Source organism: Apteryx rowi, unplaced genomic scaffold (assembly GCF_003343035.1).
Source record: "Apteryx rowi isolate R43461 unplaced genomic scaffold, aptRow1 scaffold_322, whole genome shotgun sequence".
NCBI classification, from domain to species: domain Eukaryota; kingdom Metazoa; phylum Chordata; class Aves; order Apterygiformes; family Apterygidae; genus Apteryx; species Apteryx rowi.
In genome coordinates this window covers 690147-712782 of record NW_020449664.1, presented here as the reverse complement: position 1 = coordinate 712782, position 22636 = coordinate 690147, and the positions used below count along the sequence as shown (strand labels likewise).

Sequence of the window (22636 nt, the reverse complement as noted above, 5' to 3'; positions counted from 1 at the left end):
CCTGTCCCAGCCCCGACAACATTGACATCTACCCACCACTGCCTGGCAGCAGCATTTAGGACAGATCCGGCAGAGCATGCTCCTGAGATTTTACTCTGAGCCATTGGCACTCTTGTCATTTAATCATGGCTGGTACTGACTCCAGAGTGTCTTTAAAAGTATACTGTGTGCAGCCATTGCTTGGATGCTTGTGTATTACAGTGCTTAGGGTCGTGTCTGGAGCAACGTGTTTTATACAGGGGCTCCATCTCCCATAGCCCCAGAGGAGCACAGTTTTTCCTGGCATCAGACTCCTGAGCGGGACAGACTGCCTTAGGGCAGAGGTGTGACAGTCTGGGTTTCTTCCATAGTAATGGATTTTCTGTTCACCATTTACCCTTTGCCAGACCAGTATCCTCTGGAGGTATTCTCTTCCTCTCAGCTACCTCTTGTGGTTTGGAAGAAAATATACCTGCCACCAAGGTTTCCTAAACTTGACTTGGTTTATAGGTGTTCCATAGGGTTGCTAGCAACATACTTCTTATTTAGTTCTGTTTCTTTTGAGAAAACAACGTGCCTGGTACCTATCAGCTTGGCAAGTATGACAGTGCTGGGTTTTCGGGTGGTAACCTGGTTTTATAGTTTTTCTGATGCTTACCCAAGAATTTTTAATTACTGTATGCTGCAGGAAAATTATCTCCACAGGTGCAGCTATAGCAAGTCCTCTGCAGAAAAGTATAGAGTAGACTCTGTACTGACTAGGTACAAGCACAGCACTGATATATTTGATTGAATAGCTAAAAGCGACTGCAAAGGAGAAGTGTGAAGCAAGAAAACACAGTTCAAGATCCTACTAAACAGTTGGTTTCTCCTTCATTGCTTTAGTGGCTGAGTTAATTGATGCAGCTGGGAAATCCAGTGCTGGTTTGCACCTGCTCCTGGAGCTTCCAACTCCTCTCCATCTACTGCCTGATGTTGCTGCTGGAGACACCTGGAGCAGTCACTCTTACAGACCTTCTCATTCTCTGTGTGGAGATGGGATGGTTTAATTCTTGTTTGCTTGTACCTTATTAAAGCTTCTTTCTTGGTCCCTGTAACTAAGTATTAGGACTACAAGCAGTAACATGAGAGAGCTGGTTACTTCCTTCTTCTACACTTTTCCCTTCCTTTATTAAATTATGTTTTCCGGTGTTTACTTTTGTCAAGATACGTTCCTGACTTCAGGGTGCATTTTCTTGTTTAGTGAATCTTTAAGGCTCTAGTGAAACTTTATAAATCATGTATCATGACATGCAGTTACTGCAGATATAGCTTTCAGCCCACAGAAAATGGTGTGCATGGAGTCCTAATATAACACCTAAGTCATACAGCTGATAAAATTGGCTGTAAGACTGTTTTTGCTAGATGAATTTTACCTGTATTCCCTATCAGTTTACAATTTGATTATTGATAAGAAAAACACAGACTTGAACTGTACCTCAAGAGACTCTTCCCTAAGCTATAATTTATTATAATTTATTTATATTTATATTTATTTATTTATATTTATTATAGTTTATTCTCTGACGCCAGTGGGCTGTTGGTAAGCTCCACGATATGCTACCTGATGTTGCTCCCCTCAGTGCTGGTTTTGGTTCTGGTCTTTTACTGTGTTTATGTTTGTGGGGCAGAAGAGCACATAGAAGAATACTGAATCATAAAAGCCATTCCTCGTTCCCTTGCCAATGTGCACACACTTTTCCTTCCTCTTAGTCAACCTAGTGGAATACAGTATTAGCACTTCTGAATCGTGCTGGATGTTTGTGAGAATGCAACTGGAAGACTATAATCTTTTTTCAGACTGGCATATCTAGAGGTTTTGTGAGACACTGTTTTCTCACATCAGGCTCCCTCTTCTGCCTAGGAAACCAATTAAATTGTCATCTGTCCAATTCTGTTCTTCCCAGGGAGAAGGACTTGGCACTTAACCTTTTCATGACTTAATTACGATGCATGTATTAAGAAGGCAGTACTGATATGTCATGTTGATGCTTCCATCTTGTGAAGTACATTGCTGATATTCCACAGAGACCGTATGTCTCATTATCATAATATAAATTCTTTACTTGATATTTGGAGAACCTGATGCAAGCCCCTTTGCAAACTCCTGTGTTACCTGGCCCTTCAGAGAAGGTAATGCAAAGTAATGCTTACCACGTCAAATACAGCAGATGCTAGGAATCTGCCTGTGCTCCAAACTTACTGCTTGTGTAGAGCAGTGAACTGAGACACTCTCCTACAGGGTTGTGATCAGCGGCACAGAGTCTAGTTGGAGGCCTGTAGCTAGCGGTGTCCCTCAGGGGTCAATACTGGGTCCAGTACTGTTCAACTTATTCATCGATGACATGGATGAAGGGACAGAGTGCACCCTCAGCAAGTTTGCTGATGATACAAAACTGGAGGGACCTTCACAGGCTGGAGAGATGGGCAGAGGGGAACCTCATGGAGTTAAGCACAGGGAAGTGCAGAGTCCTGCGCCTAGGGAGGAATAACCCCATGCACCAGGACAGGGCTGACATGCTGGAAAGAAGCTCTGCGGAGAAGGACCTGGGAGTGCTGGTGGACACCAAGTTAAGCATGAGGCAGCAATGTGCCCTTGTGGCCAAGAAGGCCAATGGTATGCTGGGGTGCATCAGGAAGAGTGTTGCCAGCAGGTGGAGGGAGGTGGTCCTGTCCCTCTCCTCAGCCCTGGTGAGGCCACACCTGGAGTACTGTGTCCAGTTCTGGGCTCCCCAGTACAAGAGAGATGTGGAGCTACTGGAGCGAATCCAGTGAAGGGCTACAGAGATGATTAGGGGACTGGAGCATCTCTCTTATGAGGAAAGGCTGAGAGAGCTGGGCCTGTTCAGCCTGGAGAAGAGAAGGCTCATGGGGGAATCTTGTCAATGTGTATAAGTATCTGAAGGGAGGGTGTCAAGAGGATGGAGCCAGACTCTTTTTCAGTGGTGCCCAGTGATAGGACGCGAGGCAACGGGCACAAACTGAAACACAGGAAGTTCTGTCTGAACATGAGGAAAAACGTCTTCCCTGTGAGGGTGACAGAGCACTGGCACAGGTTGCCCAGAGAGGTTGTGGAGTCTCCATCCTTGGAGATATTCAAAAGCCATCCAGGCAGGGTCCTGTGCAACGTGCTCTGGGTGACCCTGCTTGAGCAGGGGTGTTGGACTAGATGCTCTCCAGAGGTCCCTTCCAACCCCAACTATTCTGTGATTTTGTGATCAAAACAAAATTTTGTCATCACTGCCAGAAGCTGTACATCATGCACTTTGAAACTTAGCCTGTGCAAGTTGTAGTGTCATGCTCTCAAACAGCCATTGGTCAGTATCTAAAATGTTTATTTTTTAGGCACTAACATCTTTTAGTGCATGACATACTGGGTCATTAGGCAAAACAATTGGCTTGTTAGCTTCATCTCCTACTGGTGATTTATATATGTTCAAGAGCTACTCAGCAGAAGGACTACTATACTGCTGTTATAGGAAAGCACCTTAGCTCTACAGCTGTGATCTGTTATTTGACAACTAACCTTGAGCAAAGTGAGTATCCCAGTGTTAGGGAAACTGTCCAGTCCAGTGGACAATCTACCTACCCAGGTAGGTAGAGATTAATGAAACCCACTAGCTGACACACCAGTATGTATCACTCCTTTTCAGGAGAGTGCAGATCTGTCAAAGCGTGTCTAGTTTTTTTAGCCACGTCTTATTCCTAATATGTTGGTAATTTTATTTGACCATGACAGAGCCAGGTGACCTGGAAATTTCTTTTGTTTGTGCAGGCAGAGAAAGAAGAATAATTGGCATATTTGATTTCAGGATTGTGTCATCCATCCCCCTCCCCTCTAAAAAACTTGCTGAACATTGTAACCCATAACCCATCTTGAACTTCATCTTTGAGACTGCTACCAGATGAGAACAGCTCCAAAATCATTACAGTGCAGTTCACTGGAGGTGGCACAATCCCTTCTCTAATCTCGGCACTATCACTAAGTGGAGATAGGATTGGGAATGACCCTATAGATACTGCTCTCTAGAAGGTTGTGGAAACATGTGGCCAGTTGTCATAGTGCCAGGAGGAAGTACTTTCCTTGGAAGGGTTACTTCTCTATCATCTTTCCCTTTTCTGTGGAGTTGATTATCAAGAAAGCCCATGTTTCTGGTAACACATAAGAGCCAGTAATGAGACAGCATGCCGTTAGAAAAGGGGCATCTCAAGCTTCTCCGGGATCCACTTTTTATGTTTCTAGCCATATAAGACCTCACTGATCCAATCATATGGTCTTATGTAGTAACACATTAATCCCCTCTGCTCAAAAGCAGGTACACAGTCAGCAGTTCCGTTCACAGTATGCAAAGAGGAAAGTAAAATCTTTTCTGAGAATTATAACTAGCCCCCGAAACAGAGTTGGTATACCCAGTGTCAAGGAAAGCAACCCATCTGGGTACCCCTGCTACTGTTTCAGGTGACCAAAATCTAGCCAGGTATGTAAAGAGTACCTGTGGCCTATCTGCATCATTTCCTTCCTGGATCTGATGTTTCTGAACATCTGCAACAGTCTTCATGAAAAACAGGCAAAGAAAGCTTGTTTCTTCATCTCATCACACAAGGCAGGAGTCCCCCATGCTCCTCTGCTGTGAGTTGGGCATCTTCCATGCAAAATTACTTCATTGTGGATGGGCAGTGAAGCAAGATGGGATGGGGCTGGATAATATACGTGCACTGCCTGGGTCTGTCTGAGAAACTTCCTTCCCTGGAAAGGTTGGGGGCAGGAGCAGCTTTTCCAATCAGGAATGCATTTAAAACCTAAGTGATAAAGAATGGGATTCATATGACTAATGTAGACATCCATCAACAAGAGGCTGTCTGTCCCTGAGCTAATCATGTAGGACCAGTAGTGAGAGAGGCAGCACTCTAGGGTACCAAAAGCAGGTTTCTAAAATAGCAGTGGTGGACAAGAGGCAATGAAACACAGGAAATTCCAGCTGAATATAAGAAAAACCTTCTTCATTGTGAGGGTGCCAGAACACTGGAGCAGGTTGCCCAGAGAGGTTGTGGAGTCTCCATCCTTGGAGATATTTCAAAAGCCATCCAGACAGGGTCCTGTGCAACGTGCTCTGGGTGACCCTGCTTGAGCAGGGAGGTTGGACTAGATGCTCTCCAGAGGTCCCTACCAACCCCAACTATTCTGTGATTCTGTGGTTAGCAGCTATTTCTCTCTGTTGATTATGAAAGAGACCTAGAGCTCCTGACTCAGCTACAGAAAACTCTTCTGTAGTCACAAGTCAGAATAGATGAGTTCCAACACTTCTGGCATTATTTATAGATGTTGTTCTGATTTTGTCTGTGATACTGGGAGATGAATGAGGCTTTAGGGACCTTATGGGAACATACATGACTTTTGGGAGGCTCTGCGGTAGATAAGCATGGGTCTGGGGCCATCTCAGGTCCTAAGCTGATGAACACTAGACATGTAGTACTAGCTCTGGTTCCTGCACTAAAGTCAAGCTGAGCCTTGTATGCATGTTCTTTCTAATCCAATTTATAGAGTTTTTTCTAGGCTTCTGGACACTATTGTCCACCTCCTACTTGGTTTTAGGTAGAATATCTCAGTCTCTCTCTGTCTTTTACAGCTGAAACCCCAATTGAGGAGTTCACCCCAACCCCAGCCTTCCCTGCACTGCAGTATCTGGAATCAGTGGATGTGGAAGGTGTTGCTTGGAGGGCAGGACTTCGCACAGGAGACTTTCTGATTGAGGTAAGCCCAGACACGGCAAGGAGAATGACTGATGACTGCCAGTAGTATCTTCCTCTGCAGTACAGGGGCCTACATCTTGCACAAAATTATTTTCCTTCATAAGGTGGTTTAAGAGCTGGGTAATAATTTTTATTAAAATACCTGCTGCCTGGATGTCTTCATGAACAAATGTTCTTCAGATACAATGATTCAGGCAGATATATGCTTTCCATGCCAGAAGACAACCTGGTATGTCCCCTTCTGCTAACTGGAATTACAGGGAGACTGTAAGTCAGTGAAAAGACTCATTAGATGCCTTTCCTGGAGGCCAATTCAGGATCATTTCATACTGGTATTAATGAGAGCTTTGTCCAGTGTAGTCTGTGGTATAAGAATTGGGACCTATAGAGAAGAATTAGATTTAGCGGATACATAATGCTCTGCTGTTCTTGTATCTCTCTATTAGCGCTTTCCCTTTCTTGAGAAAGTCTTGGTAAAGGCTGTGTACTGTCTTTGCTCTTCTTTAAGGTCACAACTGTCTGGATTTTACATGTTATATTTAAAACAAAAAAGAGCAAAGATTGGAGTCATTGGCAACTTTGTGTAAAAAAAAGTAACTAGAGGGTTCAACAAGGTATAGAGAGATTAAACTCTAGTATGCTTTCTCCCTGGAACACAGACAAAGAGACATAACTGAAAATTTGGACAGGGTTCTGAAGTTGGCTGGCAAGTCTCCAGCAATGACAGCACCTACTTGTTCCTGTAGTTTGGCATTATTATTATTTTGTTGTTGTTTGTATTAATGTATGACTAGAACCTCAGCGGTAGATCAGGACAATATTGTGCTAAGTGCTTTATGAGTACATTGCATCTGAGCGTTACAAGAGATCATGGTTGTGCTTCGGTACACACTGGAATACCAGAGATAATGAGATAATATGGGCCAGCGTGGCAGGGAAGAGTCTTTGCATATCAGCTGCTTAATCTTCTAGCGAACACAACAGAGGATACTTTTAAGGAGTGATTTAAAAGAGAACAATAATATTAATTTGTGAATGTTTATAGAGATTTTCATCACTATATGAGGAAAACGTAGGAGAAATTACTATGGTGTTGAAATTGAAATTATGTTCAGAATTTGTGCCAAATGGATATAGTATGAATAGGCAAAGTCTGCATTTCTTGAAGCCAGAGAAAAGGCTGTTACAATAAGCCAGTTGACGAAAGATTAAAGTGTTTGTGAATCACCCAGTCAAGGTGTCTGTTTCTGTGCCTTGACTGTAAAGGGATTCCAGGGAGTTTATTTCAAATGGAAATGTTTACCCTGTAGATGCAGGAAATGATGTGAGATGAATCCTACCTCTACCAAGGGAGCAACAGTGGTGGAAGAGGTGGAGTAATACCTAACTGATACTGAGTCTGTGAAATGATTGCATGTGTTAAGTGGGATTGGGAAAGGGAGCTTCATGTGAAAGATTATAAGGTGAATTGTAGTCAAGTTGCACTGTGAGTCTTCTCACAGCAAATACTGAGTAAAGCTCACTGAAAAGATATGTCAGTGTACAGGCATGTCATGTGATTTTGCTTGCTTTTGTTTTTCATCATGAGGCTTTCAAACCAGTAATACAGTATATATTTACGTTGGTCAATGTGGTGATGGTGATGGTGTCAGTTGTGGTTGTGTGAGGTGTAAGCAGAGCTGCATGTTTCTAGCACATGAATGTGAAATTTTACTAGTTGCGGAAATGCTTCTGGGGCCTGGAGAAGGTGGGGGTGAGGCTTTGCTCAAGCTCGGCTGCTGTGTGATTCATTCCACAGCCTAAAGGTTACACTGGGAAAACACTGTCTTTCCAGATGTGCCCATCACTTCTGTAATGATGATGTACCACAGATCTCCCTTCAGTACTCTGTGGGATCTTTTTAGTAATGCTTTTTCCAGACCAAGAGCCTGAGATACAATGATGAGACTTTGAACTTGAATCAGTAGTTGATGGAAAGCCTGTGTAGAAAGCTGGGGATGGGTTGTGCTGCTGCTGAATGGGACAGGGGCCCCGGTGACAAATGATACAGAAAGAGCTGAGGTACTGAATGCCTCCTTTACCTTGGTCTTTACTGCTAAGATTCCCTCAGGAATCCCACACCCTGGAGACCAGGGAGAAAGTCTGGAGAAAAGAACACTTTCCCTTGGTGGAGGAGGATCGGGGTGGAGATCATTTAAGCAAACTTGACATCCATGGGCCAAGTCCATGGGCCCTGATGGGATGCACCCACGAGTGCTGAGGGAGCTGGTGGATGTCATTGCTAGGCCACTCTCAATTATCTTTGAAAAGTCATGGAGATCAGGAGAGGTGCCTGAAGACTGGAAGAAAGCAAATATGGCTGCAGTCTTCAAAAAGGTCAAGAAGGAGGACCCAGGAAACTACAGGCCAGTCAGCCTCACCTGAATCCCTGGAAAGGCGATGGAGCAGCTCATCCTGGATGCCTTCTCCAAGCATATGAAGGATAAGGTGATCAGGAGTAGTCAGCATGGACTCACCAAGGGGAAATCATGTTTAACCAACCTGATAGTCTTCTATGATGGAATGACTGGCTGGGTAGATGAGGGGAGAGCAGTGGATGTTGTCTGCCTTGACTTCAGGAAGGCTTTTGACACTGTCTCCCATAACATCCTCATAGGCAACCTCAGGAAGTGCAGGTGAGATGAGCAGACAGTGAGGTGGGCTGAGAACTGGCTGAAAGGCAGAGCTCAGAGGTTTGTGATCAGTGGCGCACAGTCTAGTTGGAGGCCTGTAGCTAGCGGTGTCCCCCAGGGGTCAATACTAGGTCCAATACTGTTCAACTTATCCATCAATGACATGGATGAAGGGACAGAGTGCACCCTCAGCAAGTCTGCTGATGATACAAAACTGGAGGGACCTTCACAGGCTGGAGAGATGGGCAGAGGGGAACCTCATGGAGTTAAGCACAGGGAAATGCAGAGTCCTGCACCTAGGGAGGAATAACCCCATGCACCAGGACAGGGCTGACCTGCTGGAAAACAGCTCTGCAGAGAAGGACCTGGGAGTGCTGGTGGACACCAAGTTAAGCATGAGGCAGCAATGTGGCCTTGTGGCCAAGAAGGCCAGTGGCATCCTGGGGTGCATCAGGAAGAGTGTTGCCAGCAGGTGGAGGGAGGTGGTCCTGTCCCTCTCCTCAGCCCTGGTGAGGCCACACCTGGAGTAATGTGTCCAGTTCTGGGCTCCCCAGTGCAAGAGAGATGTGGAGCTACTGGATCGAGTCCAGTGAAGGGCTACTAAGATGATGAAGGGACTGGAGCATCTCTCATGTGAGGAAAGGCTGAGAGAGCTGGGCCTGTTCAGCCTGGAGAAGAGAAGGCTCATGGGGGAATCTTGTCAATGTGTATAAGTATCTGAAGGGAGGGTGTCAAGAGGATGGAGCCAAACTCTTTTTCAGTGGTGCCCAGTGATAGGACACGAGGCAACGGGCACAAACTGAAACACAGGAAGTTCTGTCTGAACATGAGGAAAAACGTCTTCCCTGTGAGGGTGACAGAGCACTGGCACAGGTTGCCCAGAGAGGTTGTGGAGTCTCCATCCTTGGAGATATTTCAAAAGCCATCCAGACAGGGTCCTGTGCAACGTGCTCTGGGTGACCCTGCTTGAGCAGGGGTGTTGGACTAGATACTCTCCAGAGGTCCCTTCCAACTTCAACCATTCTGTGATTCTGTGTCTATGGCAAGGTGCCACAGACATGTGCTGTAGCTTTCTGGGGAAAATGGAAACTCCCATGGCTGATGCCATGCCCATGTTTATGAGATTGCTGTAGTGTAGTCAGGAGCACTAAAAGCAAGTTTCAGTGACAAGAAGTGGAGCTGCGTGCCCTCTGGAACGCATGGAATCCTGCTTGCTCCACTGCGGCGGCTCATAGACTGCAGCAAGAAGGGGCAAATGGAGCCAGGCTTGAGGATATCTGAGCAGTGTTACAGTTAGCATTAGGCCAGTTCTCCTCAGATCTGCTTATTCCTCTCCCATATTTGTGCTGAACCTTCTAATGAGCAGCTCCCAGTAGGGCCGTTGGCTCTTTCCATCCTACGCATGGGCAGAATTGTAACAGCTTGAAAGTCACCTGAAAGCTATGAACAAGAGGATGCTGGCAAGTCTGCTTGACCCAAATGTCATGGTTCCAATTCCGTCATCTGCATTGTTAATATGTCTTCCATAGCCTCTAATGAAAGCTGTTAAAGTACCAATTATCATAAACCTGACAAAATCATTACAGAGCTGATACTTTTTCTGATGTGTAGTATTAGAAGCATTGTAAAGCAAGACAGAATTTTAAACATGTATAAAGCCACATGGGGCGCAATGAGCAGGTTAGAGCTGCAATACAGCAGCCTTGCTCTGGCTGAGGTTTGCAGTCCCTCTCCCCTCCTTCCCAATTTGAATGTTCAGCTGCAGAAGGAGTGTGGGTAGCTGGTAACCTGCCCTCAGCAGGATTAATTTTCCATTGGATCAGCTAGCTGGACTGACTTCCACTGTGGCTATGTGATCATTAGATCTATTGCAAGAGGAGCAATAAAAATGTGTGGTTTCATTTGGAAGGGAAATTTGAACTGGGTTTAGAATGAGCACATCAGTTTTGCTGTAATGTAAAGCCACATACTGGGGGCAACATTCAGAAAAGGAGATGTTGCTTGAAGCTTTGTATAGGTCTCTGGGACACATCTTCATTCTTCTGTCCAAGTTTATAGATTAGAGGTGTGTTTAGCAGTTAAATTTAGATCAAAACTGCATGGGCATTTTAAATCTGTGACTTTGTTTCCAGCCTTGTAACTCATAACCTGAGCCCATCTCTTRCTGAAATTAATCCTTACTCTTTTAGCTTTAAACCTTTCTTAGTTTTGGAGATTAGTCCTAGATAAACAGGCACATGTAAGATACTTTCATGGTAGAATTAGCAAATCCAAGTAAAGAAGTGCATGTGGAAAGACCTGAGATGCATTTAAGGGCTGCAAAGTGTTCCCTGACATGAGAGCTGGGATTGCCCAGTGGTGGGAAACAATTGCTCTGATAAGCACAAAACAGCTCTTTCATATGAGAAACAGGTGACAGGGACACTGCTTACAGCTCCAAGCAAGCCCTGAACTATTGTAGTCTTCTTCACGCTAATTCAGAAATTAAATAAGCCTCTGAAGCTGAGAGAAGGGTGACTGAGCATGAATGTTTGAAGGTAAAGGCTTGAAGAATTCTGGTGGCTGGTAAGGCAGTTCTCTTTCCTCCATGAGGTATGTTTGCATGTTCCCCTTTGGGGAAACTAGTGAAATGTATTTCTTTGGGTTGGTGGCATGAGGAGCTCCGACTGAACAAAGACAGCAGAGCTGCCCTCTAAAAGTATGCCTGGGGGTCCAACTGATGGTGAATTAGACAAGGTAGCAAATACCATCCTACTGAAGGAGACCTGCGGAGGGGAAACTGCTGCTTAAATGCGAGCAAAAGTTCCAGCAAATTCAGTGTTTAGTACTGAGACTGTTGGATGGATTAATAGCAACCATCTCATAGCAACTGTAATACAAAACCTGACTTACCTGTAATATGTTTAAACTGTAATGTCCTAGCTCCTTGGTCAAACCTGATGTGCCAACTGCTTCCGCAGTCCTTTTAGCCTTTTGTTTCTCGCCAGCACCTTCCATGTGAATGGAAGGCCTTGACTAGACTGTACCAAAGTGACAGTCTTGAAGGACTTAAGCCTTCAAGGGCATAAGTCTGTTTGGTCAGCAGGTTGGGGTACATTGATACTAGTTTTATGAGTGAGATCCATGGGATGGCTGCATGGAGTTCAGTATACTCATTTGGAGAGCACTGGTCTCTTCACCTCGTGCTTTCTTTAGCAAGACTGGTCTTTGTCCATGTTTAAGAACACCTCTGCCTAATTTTGTGAAGGTGGAAAATTTCACCAGACCCTTCCACAAGGAATAAACAAAGATAACCTTGAAGAAGAAAGTGACAACTCCGTAGTAACTGTCAGGAGCTTCTGAACCTAGTTGCCCAATAGATGTGGGCCTGCTGCAGGTCCAAGTTCCCATGTCCGGTCAATAGCAAGATTGAGCACGTATCCCCAGTAGGAACACAAGCACATATACATTTATATATATATATATATATATACACACAGCCAGCCACACAGTTCAGCACCGATGGAGAACACACAGCACTCATGCAAACACGAACAGCATGAATGACCTGATCCTCTTTCCCTCTCTGGCTGATCAGAATGAAAGCCCATTAGTGGAGAATATGTACATATATACACATATATACAATATGGATCCTGCTAGTAGCTGGCCTTAGACATTCAGTCTCTGGTAGCTGGCCTCTAGGACCCCTGGTTTCCCCAGTTGCTGGCATCTGGGCATATGAACCCCTGAGACTTACAGCCCTGCTCCAGTTGCTGGTACTCAGACCTCCTCACGTGCACACACGCACACCCACAGACCCACACATTGGATATCCCCAGTAACTGGCCTTAGACGCTTAGCCTGTGCAGCAGCTGGTCCCAGATCTCCTGGTCTCCCCAGATGCCTCATGCACAGACACACATACATACAAACCAGTCTTCCTGTTAGCTGATCCAGACATATGGCCTTACCAATAGCTGACTCACAGACCCCCTGGTCTCTCTAGTATCTGGCCCAGACCTATGGCCTCTTCGATACCTGGCCCCAAGCCTCTTATTCTATTTGCTGGCTAGTCTGGCTTGAAACTGCTAGCAAATTGCATGCACCTACATATGCATTGACATACAATATGCCTGCCATCCAGTCTCTTGAGTTGCTGGCACCCCAGACTTACAGGCCCCTACCACCCATGGCCCATTCCCCAGCTGCTGGCACTTAGGCCTTCTCACACACACACACTCAGAAAACAGAGAATATCCTCACCCAGGAAAATGGTTAGAGTGTAATAATAAGACAGGACAGACTGTGGATCAAGTGCAGGGCATGGCCAGGTGTGCATACTGGCCAGCAATCTGTTTACACTCAACTGGCCCCTTCTATCCTCTTCTCCCTCTACTTTTCCATGCTTGTTCTTGACTGACCTATCTTGATCCCTTCCTTTCCCTGCCTTTCGTCCTTCCTCTAAACAGCTCATAAGTCTTGCACAATCCCAGAATGCTCTTCCTGGCATCTCGTAATGAGTTCTTTACCCCTGAAGACAGTAGTTCCCTCAGTCTGCAAGGTGATCTGCAGAGAGCCTCTCCCAGTGACTTGTCTGATGAGTGTCACATGCAGACCATGGGCTGACCATCCTCCTGTGGAGTCAGGGTGCTCTGTTGACACTGATTAGGTTATTGGGGTTCCTCTACCTGTCATTGTTCCTCTGCTCCTTTGTGTTTATGGTAATTAGCCTTTAATCACATAATCTAACAGTAACTACCCATCGTCATGTCTGTAGCCTTTACATAGTCATGTCCTTCACCTGCTTTTTCATCTCCATTGGAATTTAACTCCTGCTGATACCACAATTTTAACAGAAGAGTCTGTTGTGCTAGGCTGCATGGCTCTCATGAATCTTCACCTCTGATTCTCTTCTACCTCTGAGCTCTGGTAGAGGGAACCTGGAGCTGTGGAAAGAAATAACCTCAGTCCTACAAGGCCAACTATCAACAGAAATTCAAGCATCAGAAGTGTATTTAAAATTTTGCCCTCACAGCTTATGCTGAGACCCTTAAACCGGCGGAGTCCCCTGCAGGGAGACACAGGAAGTATTTGCAGCTGTAAAATACCTTAATAGACTTCAACATATGACTCTTACTCTCCTTCCACAGAGGGACACTCTCTCTTTTTTTTCCCTAGCTTTCTAGGCTTATTGCTTTTTCTGCTCTCCTTTTTCATGCGTCAAATCCTATCTCTCAAGAGGTCTAAAAACCTAAGCCTTCTCTTCATGTTGGAGTGAGCAGATTTTTTTTAAATCCCACCAAAAACATGTGGAGTGATCACAAGTGCTAAATCTCTTCCTTCTTGTGTTGACTCAGCCCCTGCTTTCTGCAGTGTGTTTTGTGTGGGGTTCTGATCCCAATTTTACCATTACTTAAGATTTTACCCACTAATTTTAGCATTATTTAAGATTTTTGTAAGCTGTCGAGGGAACTGTAAAATACCTGGTGTGTGATTGGCCTATTTAGTGATATGCTCAAAGGGAGAAAATTCTGCCTTGAGAAAAATAAAGCTTGCAAGACAGGTTGGATGCGCAGATCATTTTGTGTATCACACAAGTAGAACAGAGAAATGCATCATGCTTTGTTTTCCTTTGAGTGCCCGTCCACATTATGAGTCTGGCCAGAGACTTCCTGCCTCACTGCTACACTTCAAGCGGTCTGAATGCAGAAAATGGGCAGAGCATTGCCTGCCCCCCAAGTCTGCCAAGTGATCCAGCTGAGTCAGTTTCATTTGTCTTACTATCTATCAGCGTTTTCCTCATGAACCTTTTCTCACTCTTGGCTTTAGTTTTTCATTTACTTCACAATCCCTGTCTTTCCCTTTCCATTCCCTGATCCTGCCGTGGCATCTCTGTTGAGCTTAAAACTGTGCCTCTGGTTGTGCTTTCAGATGGACGTACTCACTGCTTTGTTCATTTACCTGGCAAAGGCCCAGACACCTCCAAAATGTTCATCTGCCCAGGTTTTAGGAAAAGCAGTCCAGGTGAAACTCCAGCAGCACCTGCTCCGCGCCTTTGTTATCTGCTGATCCAAGAATCAAAGGATCCTATTTTGCAGATACTTACACTAAAACAAAGTATTTTTTATCATCAAGTCTTTTCAAGAAAGATCATCAGTTCACCACAAATAACAAGGCTGCCCTGTCTTCTTAGTGACCTTCACCATCTGTGGTGAGCGTGATTGAAATCAGCCATGGGTAGTCCTGCCTTTTGTGTTGGTTAATATGAGGTGTTCCAGGAATGCAAAGGGAAAGAAAAATCTCAGGGCTTCTGCTTTCTTAGGACAGACCAGTCGGAGGCATTAAGCTCTGCCCTTGTTCTTCCAGTGCTGAGATGTGCTACCTCTCACCAGCTCTCCCACAATCTCTCTAGGTATATAAATACCTAGACAAGTAACCTCAGTGTTTACTTAGGGTCTGTTTCAGCTGTGCTTCCATCACATACGCTCCAAGTAGAGTGGTTGGAAGCAGCTGTAACATGAAAGCGTGGGGTTAACTTTTCTGGTTAGTTTGGCTAACACTGGCTTGTCGATGTTCTTGTTCACTTTTCAACATCCAGGTGCCAGTTTTCCGTGGGGCACTCTATAACTTCCTAAATACAGCTGTGGTCCTACCTCCCGCAGTGCTGCTGTGCCACCACAGAGAGGGAAATGATCTCAAGACACTGCCTTTGGTAGACATGCATGCTGCAATTCATCTCACCTCACTTCAGGCTTCAGTTAGCTGGGTGCCTACATCTGAGTGCATCGTCTAGGCTGCCAATACAGTCCGTGGATCATAGGAATTACTCCCTGAATTCTATCCCCAGATTTATTTGGTAATAAATCTGGGGATAGAATTCAGGGAGTAATTCATATGATCTAACCAAGGGTTTACTTTAGGATGTGACAAATTGTACTCAGGATCTGGTGGCTTCACTGACCAGCTCTGTATTTACTGGATAGGGATCCCAGGGCAACTTTTTCCAAGATAGGTGCCCATTTTGTAGGCAGTGCATTGTCAGCGAGTCCCAGCACTGCAGTCTCTCGGCAAAAAGCACATTATTCTGTAGCACAGCAGGTGGAAAATGCTAAACATAGAGCAACTCCTTGGAGCATTTAGTTTTTGTTCTTTGCGCTCGTGGGGCTGGGGTTCTCTCTCAGAGGGACTGCTGGCATCTGAATGTTCTCTGTATTGTGGGTATAGCTGCATGTGCAATTGCCCCTGGTACTTCTCAGGTTTATGGGCAGCAGAGTTTTGACAATGAGTTGGCAGTGCCTCTCCCATGTGAAGGCAGAGAATTTTATGGTGTCCGTATGCTTTGAAGTACTGGCTTCTCTGGAGACTCAGAAGTAACACTGAGATTGCTATGAGTTTGTCTTATCTGCAGTCCTCAAGGAATGGAAAAAGGAAACCCATCCAGGGCATAATGCTTTTATTTGGAGTTTCAGTCTTTGGAGGGTGATTTTGAGCACGATAATTTCATTGTCTCAAGAAGGCTGGTTCGTTTTCCTTGTCTCCAGGGTGCTTACTTTCTCAGCACAGTCCATCTGTCTCAGAGAAGTCATCTCCAGCTCATGGTGGGCCAAGAACTTTACTAGCAGAAGCCTTTCCTCAAGGTCATCACTGCAGAGACTTGCATGTCCAGGTGTGTTGAGCCATATGGCAGTAAGCAAGAATGTTATACCATACCCCAGACATCTTGTGCTGTGCATTCAGGCCTGGCTTCATTCTGTGTATAGCCCTGAAAGCCACACTGTGACTGTGTTGCGATAGATGCCTCCATCAACTGTACTTTCTCTTAAGTAGTGGCAGGATTTGACCAGTTTCTGCCAGGGATATGCCTTTTTTTTTTTTTTTTTTTTTTTTTTGTACTTCCCCTAGCACTGCAACTGGTTCTCTTTGGCTGCTGAGTGCAATTCCACAGGGTCTCCAATCTCCCAGACATTTTGACATTTTTCTTAGCTATCTCTGGAAACTGGACAGCTTTTCACTCAGTGGCCTGCATGTCAGGTGGCTCTGAAGACTGTTCGTTTCCAGTGAGAAATATTCTTTTTAATAATAGAAAGACATTTAGCAGATGCACCTTTGTGGCTCTTCAGCCTGAGATATGATCAAATCCTTATCTGTTATAGAAACTTGTGCTCCAGTTACATGTTAGTCTTTCTGACATCCTAAAGTGGAGGGAATTTCTGTTAGTTCCTTGAGCGTGTATCTTAGTACGGTCACCAAACATCTCTCAGTAGTAAAGTGGAGAGAATATTCTCCCATCATTCCCTGTCAGAGCTCTCAGGGGATTTTTGAGGGTTTGTTTTCATTAGCGAGTTACTTTGTTTCACAGTAAAAACATAACTTTGTGCTGATCTTCCTCCTTGACCAGGTTTTGAATGCACAGCTGTATATTCTCTTCTCCGTAGAATCACAGAAGTGTTGAGTGGACCATTGGTCACTGCCTTTTTACAGAGCAGTACAGTGAATTCTCAGCCTACCTAACTGTAGCCTCTGGAGATCGTGCTTAGAGGGGACTACATTAGGTCGGTTGTGGCTTTGCCTAGCCAAGCCTTAGAAACCTCCGGCGAAGGTGTTGTCACAGCCTTTCTGGGTGATCTATTCTGGGGCTGTACCACCCTCCTGGAAAAAAAGTTTTCCTAAAGTCCGACCTGAGGAATACAGGAATACACAATTCCAGCTTTTGTTACACCATCTGCTACTTCCAAGGAGAGTTTGGCTCAGCCATCTTTGTAAGTGCCCTTCAAACAGTTATAGGCTGCTTTTAGATGACCCCTTAGCCTCCTCTGCTGCAGACTATACCAGCCTAGCTCCTTCAGCTTCTCCTCATAGGTCATGTGATCTAGGCCTGGACCTTCTTCAGCTTTTCCCCAGTTCTCTTGAACTTGGTAGCCAAAAGCTGAACACAATTTTCCAGGTGCAGCCTTAGCAGTGCTGAGCAAAAGGGGTAGTAACTTCCTTCAATCTGCTGGTCATGCTGCTCTTTATGTAGCCTAATATGCAGCTTGCCTTATTCTCTTTGAGAGTGCACTGCTGGCTGATACTCAGCCTGGCAGTCACCATAAATCCCTTTTCAGCCTCTACAATAGAACTGCTGCTTGGGCAGTCTCCTCTGAGCCTCCTTGGGTTATTCCACCCCAGATGCACATCTTTGCTCTTCCCCTTGTTGAACTTCATGAGGTTTCTGTTAGCCCAGTCTTGATTTCTCAAGGTCCCTCTGATTTGAAGCTCTGCCTTTCACCATGTTAGAGACTCCCCCTAGTTTAATATTATCTGCACTTTTTCTGAGGGTGAACTCTATGTCACCGTCTGTGTTGCTGATGAAGGTGTTGACCAGGATGGGCCCCAGGACTGGTACTCTGCTCATTGCCAGCTGTCTAGCTATTGATCACTTTTTGGGCCCTTTTTGCCTAGCAATCCAGTTAGTTCTCAGCTCACCTAACTGTCCATTCACCCCGTCCATGGTTCCCCAGTCTTCAAATGAGAATGCTGTGGGAGTTGGTGCTAGCAGTCTTACTAGAGTCATGGTATATCACATCCACCATTCTCCCCTTGTCCACAGAACCAGTTGTTTTGTCACAGAAAACAGCCATATTGGTCAAGCACAATTTGCTGTTGGTAAATCCATGTTGACTGTTCCTGGTTGCCTTCTTGTCCTTCGCTTGCTTGGGCACAAAGAGGACGTGCTTCTTGGCCTCTCCAAGGCTGAAGAGGGGCTGACTACCTTTCTCAAAGATAAGTGTCATGTTAACCTTTCCCAGTTGTCAGGGACCTTCCAAATCACCATGATTTCTCAGAGAATAGACACTGGCTTCCCAATCACTTCAGCAACTCCCTCAGCCCTCTCTAGTGAATCCCACCTAGCCTTGTGGAACTGAATGCAGTTCTTCTAAGAAGCCCCTAACCTGTTGCTTCCCCGCTACTGGCTGCCTGTCTTCTTACACCCGTCCGGGTATACACAGATGTCTAGAAGCAGGCTTTACCTGTGAACACTGAGATACAGTCAGGTACGTCAGTCATATCTGCATCATCCATGACTGAGCTTTCATCAACAGACTCGCATTTTCCCTGAAGTTTCTTTTACTTCTAGTGTACCTGTAGAAGCTGTCCGTGTTATGCTTAATGCACTTTGATAGTCCTAGCTCCAGCTGGGCTTTGGCCTTCCTGATACTGTCCCTATGTGCTTGGGAAAAGCTTTTATTGTTTTGGTGCCTATCACTGTTTCTACTTCTTGTATGCTCTCTTTGCATTTTAGTCCGTTGAGAAGTTTGATACCTTATTAAGGAAACCTGCAAAATTACACAGTCTTTCTGGGTATATGCACCCACAACAGGGCAAGTTCTTCTTGACTCAATAAGTTTTCTTTAAAAATCAGCACCTCCTTCCCTTTGTGGCTGCTTCCCAGAAATTGCTTCCAAGMAGTTCCCTAAATAAGCTGAAGCCTTCTGTCCTAAACCCCAGGGTCCTAGCTCTCCTAGTCACCTTCCCAGCCTTACTCAAGATGCTGAACTCAGTCACCTCATGATTGCTGCAGTCCAGGCTGCCCTCTGTGATCRCATTCACCACCAATTCTTTCCTGTTTGTAAGCAGCAAGTCAAGCAGAGCATTAGTTCTAGCTGGCCCCTCTGTTGTTTGTGTTAGGAAATTGTCACCAGCAGCCTGGGACCCTCCTGGATTCCCTGGCCAATGATACRGTGCCTTCCCAGCAGATATCTGGATAGCTGAAATCCCTGAGAGGGTAAGGGCTTGCAAGATTTTCACCRGTTGTTTGTATAAAGTCTCATCCAATGTCTTAGGTGTCTGTAACAGACCCAGTGTTCCTTCCCCTTCCAGACTTGATCCAGAGACTCTCTGAAGGCATGTCTCTGATTTCATGCTGCAGCTCTTTGCAGGAAGGAGCTCCATAACATGCAGTGCACTCCCATCTCTGCCTGTCTTTCCTGAGCAGCCTGCTCACAGCTGTGGCCATGTTCCGATCAGCGCATGCTATCTCAAGTCTTTGACCACATCGTAGCCCTGCGACCACTGCAGGACTTGCAGTTCTTYGTGTTTGTTGCCCAAGCTTGGTGCACCTGAGGAAAGGCTCTGAACACTGCATCCTCTGAGCAGGAATATGAATGTCCCTATTATGGTCCCTTTACTGGCATATCTCCTCCATCTGTAGCTCTTCCTCTATTATCTCTGGTCTCAGGTCCCCATTCTCCGATGAACCCAGTTTTAAGTCCTTCTCTCCATGTCAGCAAGCATGGTCGCAAAGGTGTTCTTCCTTGTCCTGGCTGTATGGGGTCAAGCTCTTTCTGGCAGTCCTTCATCATCCTCCAGTGAGATGCCAGGATCAAGGAAGCTGAATCATAGCTGGCAACACCATCTGCACAGCCAGGCATCGATCTGCCAGAAGTGTGTGCTCCTCACTAGGCCTTTCCTTCAGCCAAAAGAATTGAGAACACCACTCTTGCTATGTCTCTACCACCTTTGACCCCAAATCCATATAGTCACCTTTGAGCAGCTTATGATTTTTCTGGCTGTGTCACTGGTACCCACCTGGATGATCAGCAAGGGGTAGTAATCAGAAGGGCAGATGAGCCCCATAATCTTCCCAAACCACCACCAATCCAGGCTTTGGGCAAGCAGCAAACTTTCCAGGACAATAGATGTGACTTGCACATGGTGTCTCTGTCCTACGTATCTCTCATGGCTGACAGTCTTCCCCATGAGAATAACCTCTGATAGGGTAAGGAGCAAAAGCCCTAAATAAGGTTCCCCAATTCTTGCAGGACAAGATGACCCTGCAGAACTGCTGAAAGTTTTTACCCAAGTTGGCTTCTGAATTGTATCTGGCTGTTTTCTTTCAAGAGACCAGTTAAAGTAGAGCTCTCAATCTGTTTTTGAAATGCATTTTTCTTTATTAATTTGACAAAATCTTTTGGGAAGACCCCTTCATATCTCACATCCTAYAGCAGAGAGGTCTGAAAAGGCTGTATCTCGGTGCAGAGACTGTCTTAGTGGATAGCAGCATAGGGCAAGACTTTGTGTGGTAGCTAAGGTGGAAATGCTAGCGACTCGCCAGGCATATTTCAGTAGGGCTCTTGTGACCTCCAGGTTGTCTTTGAGAAGCATCTCCATTTTGAAGTTCGATGCATACTGCATTTAACATCATTACCAGTGGTGGAACCTTCAGGTGAGATGCAGGATTGAGGAAAGCAGTGCTGTAACCTCTTTGTCCAGGAACCCAGTCTCCTACTGTGACCTCTTCACTTTGGTGTTACTGCATAGCATTAACCATTAAGTAAAGATGAACATAGGATTGAAGGAGAAGGAAGGTTATTGACTAGAACTGCATGTTTTTCAGAGTATGGTATCCAGTGTGCAGCCACAACATGCCTTCTAGGCTCTTTCACTTGGAATTAAAAGATTGAGATGAACAATAGGAGTGGGATGTGCTTTATTCTTTTATACTATATTTAGACAGCCTGGGTCAGTAAATCCTACAGGTACTACTAAGGCAAAAAGTATCTGGGCTTGAGTCTTTGGAAGTACACCCAACCAGGGTGTGAAAGTGCTTGTGGACAATGCATCTTGAAGAACCTCTAGTTACTAGTAGATAATCTTTAAAATCTTTAAGGGAATGAATGTGATTGTTATATCATATAGCTGGATGAAATTCAACAGGAACTGGAGTTCTGCACAAAGATGCTGTGTTTCTGGAAGGAAGGTTTCAAACTCCAAAGATTCAGATGGTCATGCAGAGCAATGGGTTTTTTTGTTTTTTTTTTGGGGGGGGGGAATACCTTTGGATGAAGAGGAATTTGAATCTGCTAATTACTGCACAGAGTACCCAGATGACTGCCTCTCTATGCCCAGTACCAGAATGAAATCCATGCAAACAATTACTTTATTATGCAATTTATGTTCACCTGGCTAGCTGGAGTCAGTGGAATAACATCTATCTGTGAAAGTGCAACAGTTATAGGACTAGTAGTTAGTGTTTCCTAGTAGGATTTGAAAATCTTCCCTTATCTGACCAGAATTCAAGAACGCTGTCTATAGTATCTAGCCTTGTATCTTCCTCTGAGCCTGTTTTTAGATACTTGAATTTTTCCCTTGAAGATCATATACCTAGTGATGTAGAAAACCACCTTCTTAAGTACACTTTCATTTTATACATGCATTGCACATGTGCATATGTACACACAGAACTTATGGATATTAAATACAAATATGGATATAAATTTATACCTATATGTCTTCATTATTTAGATATATATTATATAGTCATACAAAAGCATCATTAGAAGAAAAGAAGATTGAAATTAATAATTGACCCAGGATATCACAGGGATGTTCTTAGGCCGGTAGGAGAGGATTCTTTGTTAATAGTCTATGTTGGTACTGAAGAGACCTCATCAGTTATCTTTCTTTATGGGTAAGCAGAAAACCTGTTGTGTAAGAGGTTAGTTCAACAGGAGAACATTTTCTTGTTATCTCTTTTGCTACTAGTTAAATATTGTTGCTGTCAGATAATGTAATTTAATATTGATTTCATTTGACAGATTAAAAAAATTGGATGGCTCAAATGAAAATTTACAGGTGTAGTTCTTACTCTGATAGTCAGGATTTGGCTATGCTTATCATGTGCAGAGTATGTCATCAACCCATAAGTATCTCCTGAGGATGAAAGGGTGTCATTTTTATGAACCTCAGAGTTTTTGGTGTTTGGGAATATAAATTTTACATAATTAACAAAATCTAAGTGTTATTTGAGGACACACTGCTAAATGCAGCCCAAAAGTCAGGGAAAAAATGCTGGGCAAGACATCACCCACTTTAGTGAGATAATGAAGAAGCAGCTAAATATTACTCACTGACACATGTATACCCCTGCTTATTGGAAAGGTTAGTGAGTAAAGGAGAAGGAAATGCAGTTAATTTGAGCTAGAATGTGTAGGAGGTTGATAAAGGAAGCCAAAGAAAATATCAAAGGCCAATATGTAAAGATAATAAGAAATTTTAGAGCATTAGAAGCAAAAAAAAATCTGGTAGAGATCCATTTCTACATGTAAATGATAAAATTGCATATTCTGGTGTAAAAAAAAAAGGCAGAAATGTTCTGTTCTGACTTTGAAACAAATCAGGAGGATGTATCCATCCCATATGATGTGCTTGGAACAGAAAGTTTCCCAGCTGTA

General features: G+C 44.5%; 1 protein-coding gene across 1 annotated transcript in view; it reads left to right on the top strand.

The window, feature by feature from the left end:
• The window catches only part of SHANK3 (SH3 and multiple ankyrin repeat domains 3), a 341151-nt gene that overhangs the window by 255923 nt on the left and 62592 nt on the right, over window positions 1-22636 (top strand). The window contains exon 17 of the mRNA XM_026071167.1: window positions 5646-5770. Within this exon, the coding sequence (XP_025926952.1) occupies window positions 5646-5770 (125 nt within the window). The remainder of the gene's footprint in view (window positions 1-5645; window positions 5771-22636) is intronic.